At 42.8% G+C, this 14,106-nt stretch overlaps 4 protein-coding genes and 2 non-coding genes across 6 annotated transcripts; 5 read left to right on the top strand and 1 right to left on the bottom strand.

Annotated features, from left to right (window-relative positions):
- The first annotated feature begins 85 nt into the window (after positions 1 to 85).
- On the top strand, positions 86 to 1,631 carry LOC6536239 (dihydroorotate dehydrogenase (quinone), mitochondrial). The gene is made up of 2 exons (XM_002096792.4): positions 86 to 279; positions 334 to 1,631. The coding sequence occupies exons 1-2, from the start codon at positions 232 to 234 to the stop codon at positions 1,504 to 1,506; spliced, it is 1,221 nt and encodes a 406-aa protein (XP_002096828.1). The 5' UTR covers positions 86 to 231; the 3' UTR covers positions 1,507 to 1,631.
- Positions 1,523 to 2,038, bottom strand: LOC6536238 (28 kDa ribonucleoprotein, chloroplastic). Its single transcript, XM_002096791.3, has one exon. It carries the CDS (start codon positions 1,902 to 1,904, stop codon positions 1,629 to 1,631), a length of 276 nt encoding a protein of 91 aa, XP_002096827.1. The 5' UTR covers positions 1,905 to 2,038; the 3' UTR covers positions 1,523 to 1,628.
- A 191-nt stretch (positions 2,039 to 2,229) lies between these two features.
- On the top strand, positions 2,230 to 5,368 carry LOC6536237 (dual specificity mitogen-activated protein kinase kinase 4). The gene is made up of 5 exons (XM_002096790.3): positions 2,230 to 2,537; positions 2,699 to 3,540; positions 3,599 to 3,739; positions 4,018 to 4,103; positions 4,175 to 5,368. Exons 1-5 carry the CDS (start codon positions 2,507 to 2,509, stop codon positions 4,347 to 4,349), a joined length of 1,275 nt encoding a protein of 424 aa, XP_002096826.1. The 5' UTR covers positions 2,230 to 2,506; the 3' UTR covers positions 4,350 to 5,368.
- Positions 5,369 to 7,849: 2,481 nt separating this feature from the next.
- LOC6536236 (probable cytochrome P450 313b1) lies at positions 7,850 to 10,328 on the top strand. The gene is made up of 6 exons (XM_002096789.4): positions 7,850 to 8,108; positions 8,164 to 8,553; positions 8,608 to 8,677; positions 8,729 to 8,855; positions 8,908 to 9,087; positions 9,138 to 10,328. The coding sequence occupies exons 1-6, from the start codon at positions 7,955 to 7,957 to the stop codon at positions 9,723 to 9,725; spliced, it is 1,509 nt and encodes a 502-aa protein (XP_002096825.1). The 5' UTR covers positions 7,850 to 7,954; the 3' UTR covers positions 9,726 to 10,328.
- Positions 10,329 to 10,471: 143 nt separating this feature from the next.
- Trnay-gua lies at positions 10,472 to 10,564 on the top strand. Its single transcript has 2 exons — positions 10,472 to 10,508; positions 10,529 to 10,564. It is a non-coding gene; the product is annotated as a tRNA-Tyr (tRNA).
- A 241-nt stretch (positions 10,565 to 10,805) lies between these two features.
- On the top strand, positions 10,806 to 10,898 carry Trnay-gua. Its single transcript has 2 exons — positions 10,806 to 10,842; positions 10,863 to 10,898. It is a non-coding gene; the product is annotated as a tRNA-Tyr (tRNA).
- The last annotated feature ends 3,208 nt before the right edge of the window (positions 10,899 to 14,106 follow it).

Below are 14,106 nucleotides of genomic sequence, written 5' to 3'. Positions count from 1 at the left end.
GGGGTCCCTTTGCTACACAGAAAGAAACAAAATCCTATTAGAAAGGGAATATAAATTTGTTCCGTAGTAACTCTTACTCAAGTACGGCATCGCATGAATTTTCCTTCAAAATGACACGACTTTCTCCCAAATTCAATTTTTGTTAAAAGTCTATTAGAATCCACACATGCTTTTTACTTATTATACTTTTAATACTTTATCGGGTACAATCGATATCCGGCGATAGTCGTCATGGATCAGGATCACTTGAAGAATGCCAAAAACGCCACGCGGAGAGTTGTGAGTAAACTACGGCTTAAACTGGGGCGGATTACAGAATGATTCCGCCCACAGGGTCGTCTGCGGTCGCTGGGCATCGTTACAGTCGGAGCAGCTGCCTTGGTGGCAGGCATCACGGCGTACAAGCAGCAGGACCAGTTGTTCCGGACCTTTGTGATGCCAGCGGTGCGACTGCTTCCGGCGGAAACCAGTCATCAACTGGCTGTGCTGGCGTGCAAGTACCGCCTGTGCCCGGTTTCACAGTACCATGATGACCAGAACTTGCACACCCCGTTCTTTGGCAGAATGCTTAGCAATCCCATTGGCATTGCCGCGGGATTCGATAAAAACGCGGAGGCTGTGGACGGCCTGCAGGATCTAGGATTCGGATTTATAGAGGTGGGCACAGTCACCCCAGCTGCCCAGGAGGGCAATCCAAAGCCAAGGGTCTTCCGGTTATCCGACGACAGGGCCATCATCAATCGGTACGGATTTAATAGCGAGGGTCATCAGGCGGTGCTCCAAAGACTGCGCCTGCTTCGCAAAAAGGAGAACTTCAACGGAGTTGTGGGCGTCAATCTGGGCCGGAACAAGACCACCATGAGCCCGATAGCCGATTATGTACAGGGTGTGCGGGTCTTTGGGCCCGTAGCAGATTACCTGGTCATTAACGTAAGCAGTCCAAACACCAAGGGCCTGCGAGATATGCAGAGCAAGGAGAAGCTAAGAGAGCTCCTGGAGCAAGTCAACGATACAAAAAACTCCCTGGATAAAAACAAGAATGTGCCCATACTCCTAAAACTCTCGCCGGATCTATCGTTGGACGACATGAGGGACATTGTGTGGGTTATCAAGCGCAAGAAAAGCCGCGTGGATGGCCTGATCGTGTCCAATACCACGGTGTCGCGTGAAAACATCGGAAACAACAAACTGGCCGAGGAAACTGGCGGATTAAGTGGCCTTCCGCTCAAAGCCCGCTCCACAGAGATGATTGCCCAGATGTACCAGCTCACCGATGGCAAGATTCCTATCATCGGCGTCGGCGGTGTGGCTTCCGGCTATGACGCCTACGAAAAGATCGAAGCTGGGGCCTCGTACGTCCAGCTCTACACGGCTCTGGTGTACGAGGGACCCGCACTCGTGGACGACATAAAGGCGGAGCTGTCGGCGCTGATTACCCGGCTAGGTCACACCAATGTTGCGGACGTTGTGGGTACCAACAGCAAGTTCTATTTGCCCAACAAATGAATCAAAAATGCCAGGATTTGAAACAAGTGCTGCATTCATTTCTGTACAACTAAGCTGCTCCGACAGCCATTTCTCATGCTTTCCTTTCGGTATAACCAATAAATAAATAAATTCATCATCTATTAGCTCTGAGGGCTTTCATTGGCCTGCTGCACTGTAAGGACTCGTCCCTCCAGGAAGTGGGTGTTCTGGTTGCTGGCGCTGTTGAAGGCATCCCGCTGGCTGAACACCACGAAGCCATAGTGCTTGGACAGACCCAGTTGCCGGTCGAAGACCACCTCCGCGTTGGCCACGTGCCCGTATTTCGAGAAGTAGGTCCGCAGTTCCTTGCTGCCTATCGTCCACGGCAGGTTGCCTACGAACAATTTGTAGCTGCTGCGCACAAATCCGCTGGACATGATTATGTAGGCTTTAATTTTTTGTTTTCAAACTACTGGCGATTGTGCACTGATTTTAAGGTGGCGCACAGTATGGTATTCGTATGCATCGACCACCCCACGTATGACGGAACGGAGGTTTTTTAGATAAACACTTGCGTAAGGGGAATTAATATGAAAAAAAATCAATAACCCATGTTATTAAAGTAGTAAATAGTTTTAAATGACACTTTTAAACTCTTTATATTACCCACCTCACCATTTTTGCACCTTGCAGGGCTATCTCTATCGCTATCTAGTCCGCAGCCTATCGATGGCTATCGATTGGACGCAAATAATCAATGTTTCATCTCTAGCTCTTTTAAGTTTTGGTTGCTATTTATGTAAATGTTTAGCGAAATTGCGGAAAAAGTGCATATCGGTGCGCTCGATTGCTGAAAAAGTAGTTGCGTTGCAAACGGCGAAGAGCCCATCAAAGGCGGCCCAGTAACCAGGCGATCGGAGGGCCAAAGGAGCATCCAGTCGACGTGTTGTATTCGGGGCGCGGCGCCTGCAGAAAACGGACAAAACATCCTTAGGACAGCCACACAAAGGCACATCGATACTTTTAGCTACCGCACACAATGGCCGAGCGACCGAAAAATTTGTTTGCAAGTGAGTTACCCCTTCGGTCTCGGGCCGCCCACGCAGGTCATACATATGCAGGCGAGGAGGTACACATACTCGCTGGGTGACGCATAGTTCGGGAATCGGGTGCAGCGGCGATAAGCCGTCCATGAAGCCTCCTAAATTCTCCCATTTCCTCCACCTTCCAGCCGGATCCAGTCGCTCCCGCAATCCTCCGGATCAGCTAAGCCTGAACAACCTTAGCATACGCCATCCGCCCTCGTCTACGTCGTCAACATCTTCGGGATCCACATCCTCGGGCTCAAGTTCCTCATCACAGCACAACCATGTGACCCGCTGTTTTGGCGCCCAGCAGCCACAGCAGACCCCGCCGGTGGCCAGCAGTCATGTGCCACCGGTACCGGCAGCATCGAGCAGCAGCGCTGCCGATCGTCACCGGGAGCGTATTCGGCAACAGGCCTGTGGCAAGCTACAGTTTGGTGACGGTGCCGCCAATACACACACATTTACTTCAGACGATCTCGAGGATGAGGGCGAAATTGGACGCGGTGCATTTGGGGCAGTCAACAAGATGATCTTCAAGAAACTGGACAAGGTAATGGCCGTGAAACGCATTCGATCCACCGTAGACGAAAAGGAACAGAAGCAACTGCTCATGGATCTCGAGGTGGTCATGAAGTCCAACGAGTGCATCTACATTGTTCAGTTCTACGGCGCACTGTTCAAGGAGGGTGACTGCTGGATTTGTATGGAGCTGATGGACACCTCGTTGGACAAGTTCTACAAGTACATTTACGAAAAACAGCAGCGCCACATTCCAGAGTCCATACTGGCTAAGATAACAGTGGCCACGGTCAATGCACTGAACTATTTGAAGGAGGAGCTTAAGATTATCCATCGGGATGTGAAGCCGAGTAATATTCTATTGCATCGTCGCGGAGACATAAAGCTGTGTGATTTTGGTATTTCCGGTCAGCTGGTTGACTCTATTGCCAAGACCAAGGATGCGGGATGCAGGCCCTATATGGCGGTAATGAAACTTATTTGAATCAACAACATTTTTACGACAATTGTCTGTTTTTGTGCAGCCGGAGCGCATTGATCCAGAGCGTGCCAAGGGCTACGATGTACGAAGCGATGTTTGGTCATTGGGCATAACTTTGATGGAGGTGGCGACCGGTAATTTCCCCTATCGCAAATGGGACTCTGTTTTCGAGCAGTTGTGTCAGGTAAACATAAAATGTCTGGTCAACATTTCAATGAGACAGTTTTCTTAATTCAATGAATGCTGTTTTTGAAAATGCGATACAAATAACGTTCCTGTCTTGTGCCCTTCGTCATAAGGAATTATCTTACAGAGATAAAGTAGATTGATTAATGACTCATTTTGTTTTCTGCTGGTCCTATCGTGTTTCGTTTTTTGTATATAAAAAAATATTAGAACATTGTATTAGTAGCTAGTTTTGTTAATAATTTGTCTTTTGTATTTATATTTACCCTATTCTAGGTTGTGCAAGGCGAACCGCCGCGACTTTTGACATCCTATAACGGCATGGAGTTCTCCAAAGAGTTTGTGGACTTTGTCAATACTTGGTAAGCACTAATAAAACATTGAATCTAGTGAATCTTCAAAACATTGTCTAACAATGCACATTTTTTTTAAGCCTAATTAAAAAGGAGAGCGATCGACCGAAGTATAGCCGGCTGCTGGAGATGCCCTTCATTCGACGTGGTGAAACGAGCCACACTGATGTTGCCGTCTATGTGGCCGATATTCTGGAGTCAATGGAGAAAGATGGCATAACACAGTTCACGGCCAACCAGCCGGCGGAGAGTTAATCACCCTAAGCAAGAATGCAAGTCATAAATTAACTAAGATTCAAGAGGATCACAACAACATGCATAACTAAACAGATGGAAAGCAGATAAAAAGTTTTAATTGTTGTCTACTTTGTAGCATTCGTAGAAAACCTAGCGCATATTTTGTTAAACAGAAAAACAAAACTAAGCGAAATGTGTGTAAGCTGATAGTAAGCAAAATGTGTGTATAGTTTAAAGTCCCTAAAGCCTATTGTAATTCAATAACTTTTGTATTCGCAGTTTTGTGCGTAAAGTTTTGTGTTGAAAATAAATTTGTGTTTACAACAGGCAAGCGGCGGTTACAGGCGAATACATCGGCCAATAACTTGACCAGCTGCGGACTCCCAGCCAAAAGCCTATTTAGCCTCAATCATGGGAGCATTTTATATTCCAGTTGATTTTTCTATTATAATTTATGATACCAGACCAATTGGAAAAGCATTTTGCGTTAATAAGCAACCACATGCGAAACTTAAGCAATATTTGTAAATAACCTCGTAATAACGAGAGTTAACTACCCATACAAACTAACAGAAACACCAATACGCGTTTATATGCGTAAATAAATAGATCAAGAAAAACAACTTTACATTATTTATTGAAAAGATTTTGTAATCCTATTATATTTTTTAATTTGCATATATGAAAATGATTGTGAAAAGCTTTAAATAATTGCCAAGCGGCTGAGATGTTTAAATTGTAGTAGAAATTATTGCAGATAAATGCAAAGCTAATCCCATAATATATGAAATAATTAGCCATAACACCGACACATCCACACCACACACACACACACACACACACACATATATTACACACGTTTTTATGCGTAGAAATTAGTTGTAAGCCAAGCGAAAATATTTAGCAAAAAGTTACAGCTACAAAAAACAAAAGTCATGTGAAAACTACAAATAAAACAAAATAAATGTATTGTGCCTAAGTATAAACCGAATGATAAACACTCACCAAGAGAACTAAAATTTAAATTTAATCAAAAACACATAAGCCATTTATAATCCTTAGCCTAGCTTTTAAACCCCGCTTATATAGCCGTACGGCATATTCCATGCCATTCCCGCCCAAATATTCACAGCCAAACAATTGCACCGTCTATGTCCCCGTCTCAAAATAACAAAAATGGTAAAAACAACAAAAAACGTGAAACCAATGTTTTTTGATTAACATTTTTACGCAAGCGTCAATGTGAAAGCAAAGTTTATTTTGTATACATATATATACATGCATAATATATTTGCACGGGTTGCATATAGAGTAAGAAAAGCAACAAGGGCCTGCATTTCTCTTTTATTTTTTCAAAGTTTGTTTGCGAAATAAAATCCTAAAGCATGCAGCAGTTAGAGCGGATATACATACATATATACACATAAAAATATGAAATATATTTTTATTAAGCCCACAGAACATCCCAGAATTTGCAGATAGACTTGTCAAGTAAAGTGCGGTGTGAGCCGAGGGAAAAGTAATTATATTAAATATATCTGCATTGGAGCATCGTAAGACAAAAGTTAATTAACATTCCATTCGAAAAACTCATCTATAGCTCCAATAAAATCGTTTCTATTGCAGTTGCAGACAAAACATGACAATGGTGGCTATTGAAACTAACTGACCGCAATGTTGAATTTAATCACCTAATTACAAGGTGGTATAGTTGAAAACAATTACCTAAGTAGTTGGGCAGATCACTTTTGATAAGACTAGAGGTAAACATAATAATCATATTATACAACTCATGTGTAATGCCAGGAATAATGCAATCGCGAGTCGTCAATATTTTTGACAATAAATGGAGTATAATTTATTTGTAAAGTAAGGAAAACTAAACGTCCCTCGAGGGGATGCGGCAAGGACATATGGATTGTGTATATATGGTAGATATACTAAGGACATATGACTGGCAAATATTTATATATACTTATCTATGAACTAGTTGCAAGTCAAGTACGGTACTTATGTCTGTCAATCGCCGAATAAATTCCCAAGTGAAATTTAACACCAAGAACCCCCAGTAATTGGCTTCCAATGATCCAAGGCCTTTGAATAATATTAAATTGCTAAAATATGCCACAACCTAAAGCTAAATCTAACTAAATCTAACCAATGACAAAACTGGAAACGCAACGTCCACAACAATATTAATATTTGCAATCTTTTAAACCTAGCTTACATCTGACTTACGAAACATTGTGGGATCCTTAATATTCGGGTCCAGATCCTAAATGAAACCCATTGCGGAATCGGGAGCCGCTCACTCAACACTTAGTGCACTAAGTTTTACTGAATACCAATACCAGTCTATATATGAATAATCCCGTCAAGTCGGCCAAGAAGCCAAAACTAAAACTACACAAGGATAACCAAATACCGAAAGGGAACTATTCAATGTCATGGCAAGAAAATACACTCAGATTAATAACATAGAACTGTTGAACAAAATTGAAAAGGCTAAACACCACAAATAAAACAATTTGTAAAAATATTAATAGCAAATACAAATTATATTTCAGAAACTCAATTAATGCGTAATAGCTGTTTAAATGGGGTTCAGATTGGGCATCGTAACTTGTGGCCCAATCAACTGGCGTATACGTTGGTGGTATTCGTCACAAGATAACTGAGCATGAGTACGATTTTAATGGCAAAGTGTCTGCGCTCATATTTAAAAAAACCTGGACTATCAAATTCCTTTTACTTAGCTAACATTCAACATTCTCTTTGGCATATCAATAGAAATTGGCAAAAAAAAAAACAAAGTAAAAATAAATAATAAAATAAATAATTCTAATTAATTCAAAATAATTGTGGCGTGGGGGTCTTGTCTCTTCTAGATAAAACAGACATTAGTCTACGACTAACGGGTATAATTTCCTGAAATTCGTATTTTGACTTTAAAATTATTCTACTAGTATTATATATTCATCCTTGTTTTTATAATTTGATTCTTTAAACTTCGAATTAAATAATAAAAACAACAACATTTTACATATCCCAAAGAAGTATTTATTATTTATTTTACGTATCCCAAAGAAGTATTTATTATTTATTTTAAAGGTAAGAGTATCTGAAATTTTGTCGTTACCTGATGCATATTATCATTGGCTGGCATACGCGACTCGAATGAAAATCGCCACCCAAACGAGAATCGGCCCACAACGCGGTGAGCATGGAAAGCGAGCTATTAAAGGCGCAAATGCGTAATCCCCAGCTAGAAAAATATAGGTACACAAGTACAAACCCCCTTCTCTGACCGACTTTTGGCAGAATACGAGGCGGCGAGCAGAAAAGCAGATGAGTTCAGTTCGAAAAGCCAGTCGATAAGGCTGCTTTTTTTAAAGGTGTATTCCCTGATAATTCCATAAAATCTGTCAATTAGTATGGCTTACATTTTTTTTTTGTGTATTTTGCATATTAATTGACAATTGTGTGTTTCGAACATATAGAAACCTGAATGGATCTTAAAGCTGGAAATTGCTAGCTCAGTCTGCCGTCGAACGTTGTGCGAGGAGCAATTAAATTTTCGACTACGGATACGGGTCGCCTCCCAGTCTACCAGGTTCATCGACATGCTGACCGGCATTATTTTAATCGGCTGGCTGCTATTGGCGTGGATATACTTTCTGTGGAGCCGGCGAAGGTATTATAAAGTCGCATGGCAGTTGCGCGGCCCCATTGGCTGGCCCCTAATAGGCATGGGCTTACAGATGATGAACCCGGAGAGTAAGAGCTGGACAGGATTTTCGTGAGGCCTTCGGTAACCTGGCATATTTGACAGCCTTTTTGCAGTACATGGATGGTCTGTCGCGACAGTTTAAAGCGCCTTTCATTTCATGGATGGGTACCAGTTGTTTCCTCTACATAAACGATCCATCCAGCGTTGAACAGATACTCAACTCGACGCACTGCACCAATAAGGGCGATTTCTACCGATTCATGAGTTCGGCCATAGGTGACGGACTGTTCACGTCCAGTTCGCCTCGCTGGCACAAACATCGTCGCCTCATTAATCCCGCCTTTGGACGCCAGATTCTCAGCAACTTCTTGCCCATTTTTAATGGCGAAGCCGAGGTACTTCTGCAGAAGCTGGAGCTTGAGGGAGTGCAGCATGGTAAGAGGCTGGAAATTTACCAAATACTCAAGAAAATCGTTTTGGAGGCAGCTTGTCGTGAGTATTTACATGTCGTTTCAATCGTTTATATTTCATCGGCATTACTTGTAGAGACAACGATGGGCAAGAAAATGAACTTCCAGCACGACGGATCTATAGCCATATTTAAAGCATATAATGGGTTAGTTAATAGGATAAGACAATACTGGTTAATATGAATATTTTTCTTTAGCTTGACCGAAGTGTGTGTGAAACGAATGCTATCACCTTGGCTTTATCCGGACCTAATATATCGTCGTTCCCGACTTTTCCGCCTGCAGGAAAAGGTCGTGGGCATACTTTTCGGGTTTATAGAACAGGTAAGGTAATGTACTTATGCGATTACCCATGGTGAGCTTCTTTTTCCGACAGCTTCTTGAACCCATAGTCTCGGTGGTGGCCGCCAATGGCAGTCTGGAGCAGCAGCGCTCGGAACTGGAGATGAGAGGCAAGTCCAAAGCCATTTTCATCGAGCAGGTGCGGGAGCATGTGGAGCGCGGTCAGTTGAGTTGGCAGGATGTGAGGGATGAGGCGAATGTGACCATTGCAGCGGTATGTCCAAAAAATACAGTAAGAATAACGTATGATGACTCATTTTATAGACTTTCGAGACCACATCGACGGCATTGTACTTTACCATTCTCTGCCTGGCCATGCATCCCTGCTACCAGGAGAAGCTGCACGAAGAACTGGTCAAAGAGCTGCCGTCGTATGGCGACATATCCTTGGAGCAGCTACAACGACTGGAGTACACTGAAATGGTCATCAACGAGGCCATGCGGCTATTTGCACCAGTGCCCATGGTACTGCGATCAGCGGATCAGGACATTCAGCTCAAGCGCGATGACGGGGAGTTCCTCATTCCACGTGGCACCCAGATTGGCATCGATATCTACAACATGCAGCGGGATGAACGGGTGTGGGGACCACTTTCGCGTACCTACAATCCTGAGGCGCATTTCGGATTGGATTCGCCACAAAGGCATCCCTTTGCCTTCATCCCTTTCACAAAGGGATTGCGCATGTGCATCGGCTACCGATACGCCCAAATGCTGATGAAACTGCTGCTGGCGAAGATCTTTCGCAGCTATCGAATCAGCACGGAGGCCCGCTTGGAGGAGCTGTTGGTCAAGGGTAATATCTCCCTGAAGCTTAAGGATTACCCGCTGTGCCGCGTGGAACGGAGATAACAGAGAGGGTCATGCCCCACAACTGGTCGGTGTAATTTTCCAATTAAAAGTGCCATTTTTGTTGCATTTTCCCATCGTAGGAAATTGAGTTTGTTTCATCTTTTGCTGTTGACCTCGTTAACGATGACCATCTCCCCCCTTGCACAAATTGCCAGCTTGCAAATGGCTATAATGGATTTCAGTTTGCACTTGTACCAGCTCACCCACAACTTTGCAGCACACGTTGCGTATACGGCACATAATTGATTAAATTCCTTCGAAGACTGCTTGTTGCAAGTGCTATCTCTTGCAGTTGAGGGCTGTTCAAAGTTCCTGCCCCCAATGAAATTGAGGAGGTGATTTCGAAGGTGGTGGATCCGTTCTGCCGATTCATCACTTTTCATTACTCAATTGGAAAACTATTACCTATTGTTATTGAGAAATACACCCCCTATGAAAAAAATTTAAGAGATAAAATATCAAAAAAAATTTAAGATATAAAATATCATGACTTTTAAAAGACCTACAATAGTGTTCGAAATTTAAAATTGTTATAAAAAATGTGGCAAAAAGGGTTTTTAATGCATAATAAAGTATTTCCTTAGAAACTCCAATAATAATAAATTTCGGCTGTGGTGTGCATTATTTATAAACTTGCTGCTGATCAAGATATTACGTCATTAGTTGAGATCGAAGTGGTTTCTTCAGCCAGCGCTCGCTCGCTCGCACATATACACAAAACATACATTGGCCACCCGAGTTCCCAACCTTCGATAGCTCAGTTGGTAGAGCGGTGGACTGTAGTTGGAAAACGAGCAATAGAAATCCATAGGTCGCTGGTTCAAATCCGGCTCGAAGGATTTTTTGCTTTTTTTTTATTTTATGTTAAGTTTTATTTTAATTTTGCAATTACTTTAGAAAGTAAAACAGATATGATTTTAGTTTAGCTAGCATTTTAATTTTAGGAGAGTCTCATTACTACGAAACCGCCGGGCTCCAACTGATAAGCGAATTTAGCTGACCACGAAATTTGTTCGAATAAATGTTGGAGGTATAGTTCCGAAAGCACATCAATCCCCCCAACACGGCGTCCCTCACCGACCTTCGATAGCTCAGTTGGTAGAGCGGTGGACTGTAGTTGGAAAACAAGCAATAGAAATCCATAGGTCGCTGGTTCAAATCCGGCTCGAAGGATTTTTTGTTTAGTAATATTTTTTTTATGTGCTAAAACGTTACAAAAGTGAAAGTTACTATTATGAGAGTGTGTTGTGAAACTCGAATGAAAATATAGACTGCTGGTCAGCTGGGTTCGTAGTTGTTGTTAAATAACTTAATCATTGACTTGTTGCAAATACAATTTATCAACACTTTGCCGAGGTAATAATTCTATTTACCGCCCATCCCGCTTCTAACGTTTCCCCGCGCCACCAACTCACGACAAACGAATAGATTGCTGTCTGGGCAGCCCGCCTCCAGCCACCATTTCACTTCAAGCTCCACTGCCTGCAACGAAATATGCATAATTCAATAGCAGGAGCTGCGTCCTTGCCAACGTGAATCCTGCGGAATACGGAATGAGAAGGGGGAAGCCCCTCGACGGAAGCTGAAAAGTATGCAATAAGCGATTGCGACTCGTTAACGCTTCAAAATACAGCGGGAGATGGAGTGCGGTGTGCCAGACAGCTATGGGCAAAATAATAGGAGTCTATTACTAACGACGAGGAAAATACTTTTAGACTTGATTAAGTAAGTTTATACTTCCGTTTTAGCTTAATAAATAATGTTTGACTTATTCAGAGTGAATAATATACGAAAACTCAATGCTTACCATTTGGATAAGTATCTATCGTTGGGCATGACTGTGTAATCACAACATTAATCTAATACGCGTGTTTAGTGCGGCCTGGCGGGCATCCAACTTAATAATAGCTTTCCCAGCGCCTTGCAATAAGTAATTAAATCATTTACAACAAATCAAAATGACTGGATGAGAGCAGGACGATGGCGAGGAGTCGCTCCGCGCCGTAAGCAAATAGTCGCCAGTGGCTCCGGTCGGTCGGTCTGGCTTATTATTAATGAGAAAAACTTTAGCAAGTTTTCAATTAGTTGCGCTCCCCTCCAGCAACTTGGCGCATAATCAAGACAAACGCTGGCTCATAATAAAATATTTAGTTGGATTTCCTTGGCCAGTCGCCGTAATTGACTGCCCACCAGTTATTTGTATAACAAGCCGGGACTTTGGAGTCGGATTTGGATTCGGATTCGGTTTCGGTTGATTACTGTGTTACACTTGGGACACGGCCAGGGTTTGCTAATCCGAGTCGACAGCCTGCATAATGTGATTAATTGAATATTAGGGCAAGCAGGTGCCCGAATACCAAGACTGGCCACAGCTTGGCTGTCTGCTGTTCCATTTACCTGGTCACCAGTTCACCAGCTCACCTGTTGGCCATCTAGCTGCAGTCAAGGTCTCCGATTTCCACGTCACATGATTCTTTCATTTGCAGACTGGCGGCTTTGTTCGCCTGCATACGAAATCAGATTTTAATGGGCACATATTCCGTCTCCTAATTGGATGGCGATTCATTCAGAAATACGATTTCTTATTCCACCTAAGCCTGATTAGATGGATAGAGCTAGTGAACTACTGCGAAACGTTTTTTACTTTTTTAGATTTCAGTTTTCGTTGGTTTTGTCCAATTACCCTAATTCTATGACATTTCTAACCGCTGTAAAAAGAGTTCTGCAGATAAAATATTTATAAAGTATTAGTCGCTGATTTTGTCATATTAACAGAGAATTTTTATGATTAAACCGAACTTTTATTAGATACCCCCTATTTATTTGCATTTGAGAAACTCACAATTTAGTTGCGCCTTTGTGGATTCAACGCCTTTGCGTTTTAGTCATACACCATTAATTGTAATTCCCCTTTGACACTTGCAAAGAATTTGGCCCGATTTCCGTTGAACCGCAAGGCAGGTAACACTTGGCTGAGTTTTGTTAATGCAGCGCCTACCAGTCGCGTGTGTTTAGACGGCTTTTGTTTGCCTAGCCCTGGGCGTTAATTACAGTAAGACATTTGTGAAGCCGCCGCCAGGCGTAACTAATAAACCAAACACACATACATACCTATGTATAAGCCCAGAGTTTGAGTTATATGTGGGTATTTCCCCAAAAACCGCATTAACAAGCAGCTGCTGCTGCTGCAGATCCTGGCTGTAATTAAGTTTACTCTCGTTTACGAGACACGCGCCAAAGCAAATCCCGGCCACATTGACTAGGACAACAAACCGCAGAGTGGAGTGGGGTGTGGCGGCGGGGTGGCACCTCATCAATGTGTTAATGCTAATTGTTATTGTACTTCGTATGGCCTTGGGCGGTCGTGGAAGGGGGAGTGGGGAGGGAAAGTGCCAGCACTTACCTCAAATTGAATTAGCCTCATATGTGGCCTGCCAGTTGAGACAGTTTGCAACTTCCAAACTCAATTTGGCAGGTCGAAAAGTTTAGTTTTCACTTGCCTCAAAATAAAAGTAGAGCCTGCCGCCATCACAGCTTATAGTTGGTACATTTTGATTGCCGTTGGGCTGCGTAACTATTTGCTGTGTGGAAAGAGGTGGGCGGGTGAGCCAAACAAAATCAGAGCAAAAATATTTAACAAAATTGCATTAGAAACTTTTTTCCGTTTGTCAGGCAGCCCGAAATTGCCGAACAAAATGCCTAACAAACTGTGCGAATTCTAAGTCAAGCCTCCGAGGGATGTCAGCTATTCGAGTTGAGCATTTGGACTCCGGCAGTTTGTGTTCATCGTATCAGTTGCCAACTTAAACGAAAGTTTAAAGAATCTGCTGTATTGCCGTTCACCTCTGAAACAGACTTAACCCGTTGACGGCCAAGATTTCAAATATATATGTGCTATTTATAAATAAAATATAAATCTGCAATATTTAAACAGGCTGTAGACCTCAAATTAATGGTGTTATGCAAATTATGGTCGTAAGTGGTGCTGAATGCAAATGAAATGAATTATGAAAACTGGCTAGAGTGCAACTAAAACTTTTTCTATCAATTCAAAATGGTTGGTTCTGTGTGGGGTTAAGGAGCCCTCATAAAAGTGGAAATGTGTTGAACCTTAACCTCCCTGGAGTGAAGAAAGTTTTTCGCTTGTTGTTTGACAAATTGTTTTGTGCAGCGGCCGAGCGAAATAAAAGGCAACATTCGACTGTAAAGCGGATGAGGAGTGGGCGGAGTTCCTGGACAGGATTGGGTGGTTGGGTGCGTTGGGTGGCTCAACGGTCGGACCTCTTGGCCATCAATGTGTAATGAATGTGGGCGGGGGCATCGGGGCGTGAGCAAAGTTTGAAACGCGAACAAGAGCAGCAAAAACAATGACAGGCGTTGC

Source organism: Drosophila yakuba, chromosome 3R (genome assembly GCF_016746365.2).
Source record: "Drosophila yakuba strain Tai18E2 chromosome 3R, Prin_Dyak_Tai18E2_2.1, whole genome shotgun sequence".
Taxonomy (NCBI): domain Eukaryota; kingdom Metazoa; phylum Arthropoda; class Insecta; order Diptera; family Drosophilidae; genus Drosophila; species Drosophila yakuba.
The sequence above is the reverse complement of the archived record's forward strand: the minus strand, read 5'-3'. Positions and strand labels throughout refer to the sequence as shown.

Coding starts and splice junctions, on each gene's coding strand:
- LOC6536236 (XM_002096789.4), top strand. CDS start 7,955: ATGCTGACCGGCATTATTTTAATCGGCTGGCTGCTATTGGCGTGGATA. Junction 8,109..8,163: donor ACAGATGATGAACCCGGAGA/GTAAGAGCTGGA, acceptor CATATTTGACAG/CCTTTTTGCAGTACATGGAT. Junction 8,678..8,728: donor ATATTTAAAGCATATAATGG/GTTAGTTAATAG, acceptor ATTTTTCTTTAG/CTTGACCGAAGTGTGTGTGA.
- LOC6536239 (XM_002096792.4), top strand. CDS start 232: ATGGATCAGGATCACTTGAAGAATGCCAAAAACGCCACGCGGAGAGTT. Junction 280..333: donor AAAACGCCACGCGGAGAGTT/GTGAGTAAACTA, acceptor TTCCGCCCACAG/GGTCGTCTGCGGTCGCTGGG.
- LOC6536237 (XM_002096790.3), top strand. CDS start 2,507: ATGGCCGAGCGACCGAAAAATTTGTTTGCAA. Junction 3,541..3,598: donor GATGCAGGCCCTATATGGCG/GTAATGAAACTT, acceptor GTTTTTGTGCAG/CCGGAGCGCATTGATCCAGA. Junction 4,104..4,174: donor GTGGACTTTGTCAATACTTG/GTAAGCACTAAT, acceptor ATTTTTTTTAAG/CCTAATTAAAAAGGAGAGCG.
- LOC6536238 (XM_002096791.3), bottom strand. CDS start 1,904: ATGTCCAGCGGATTTGTGCGCAGCAGCTACAAATTGTTCGTAGGCAAC.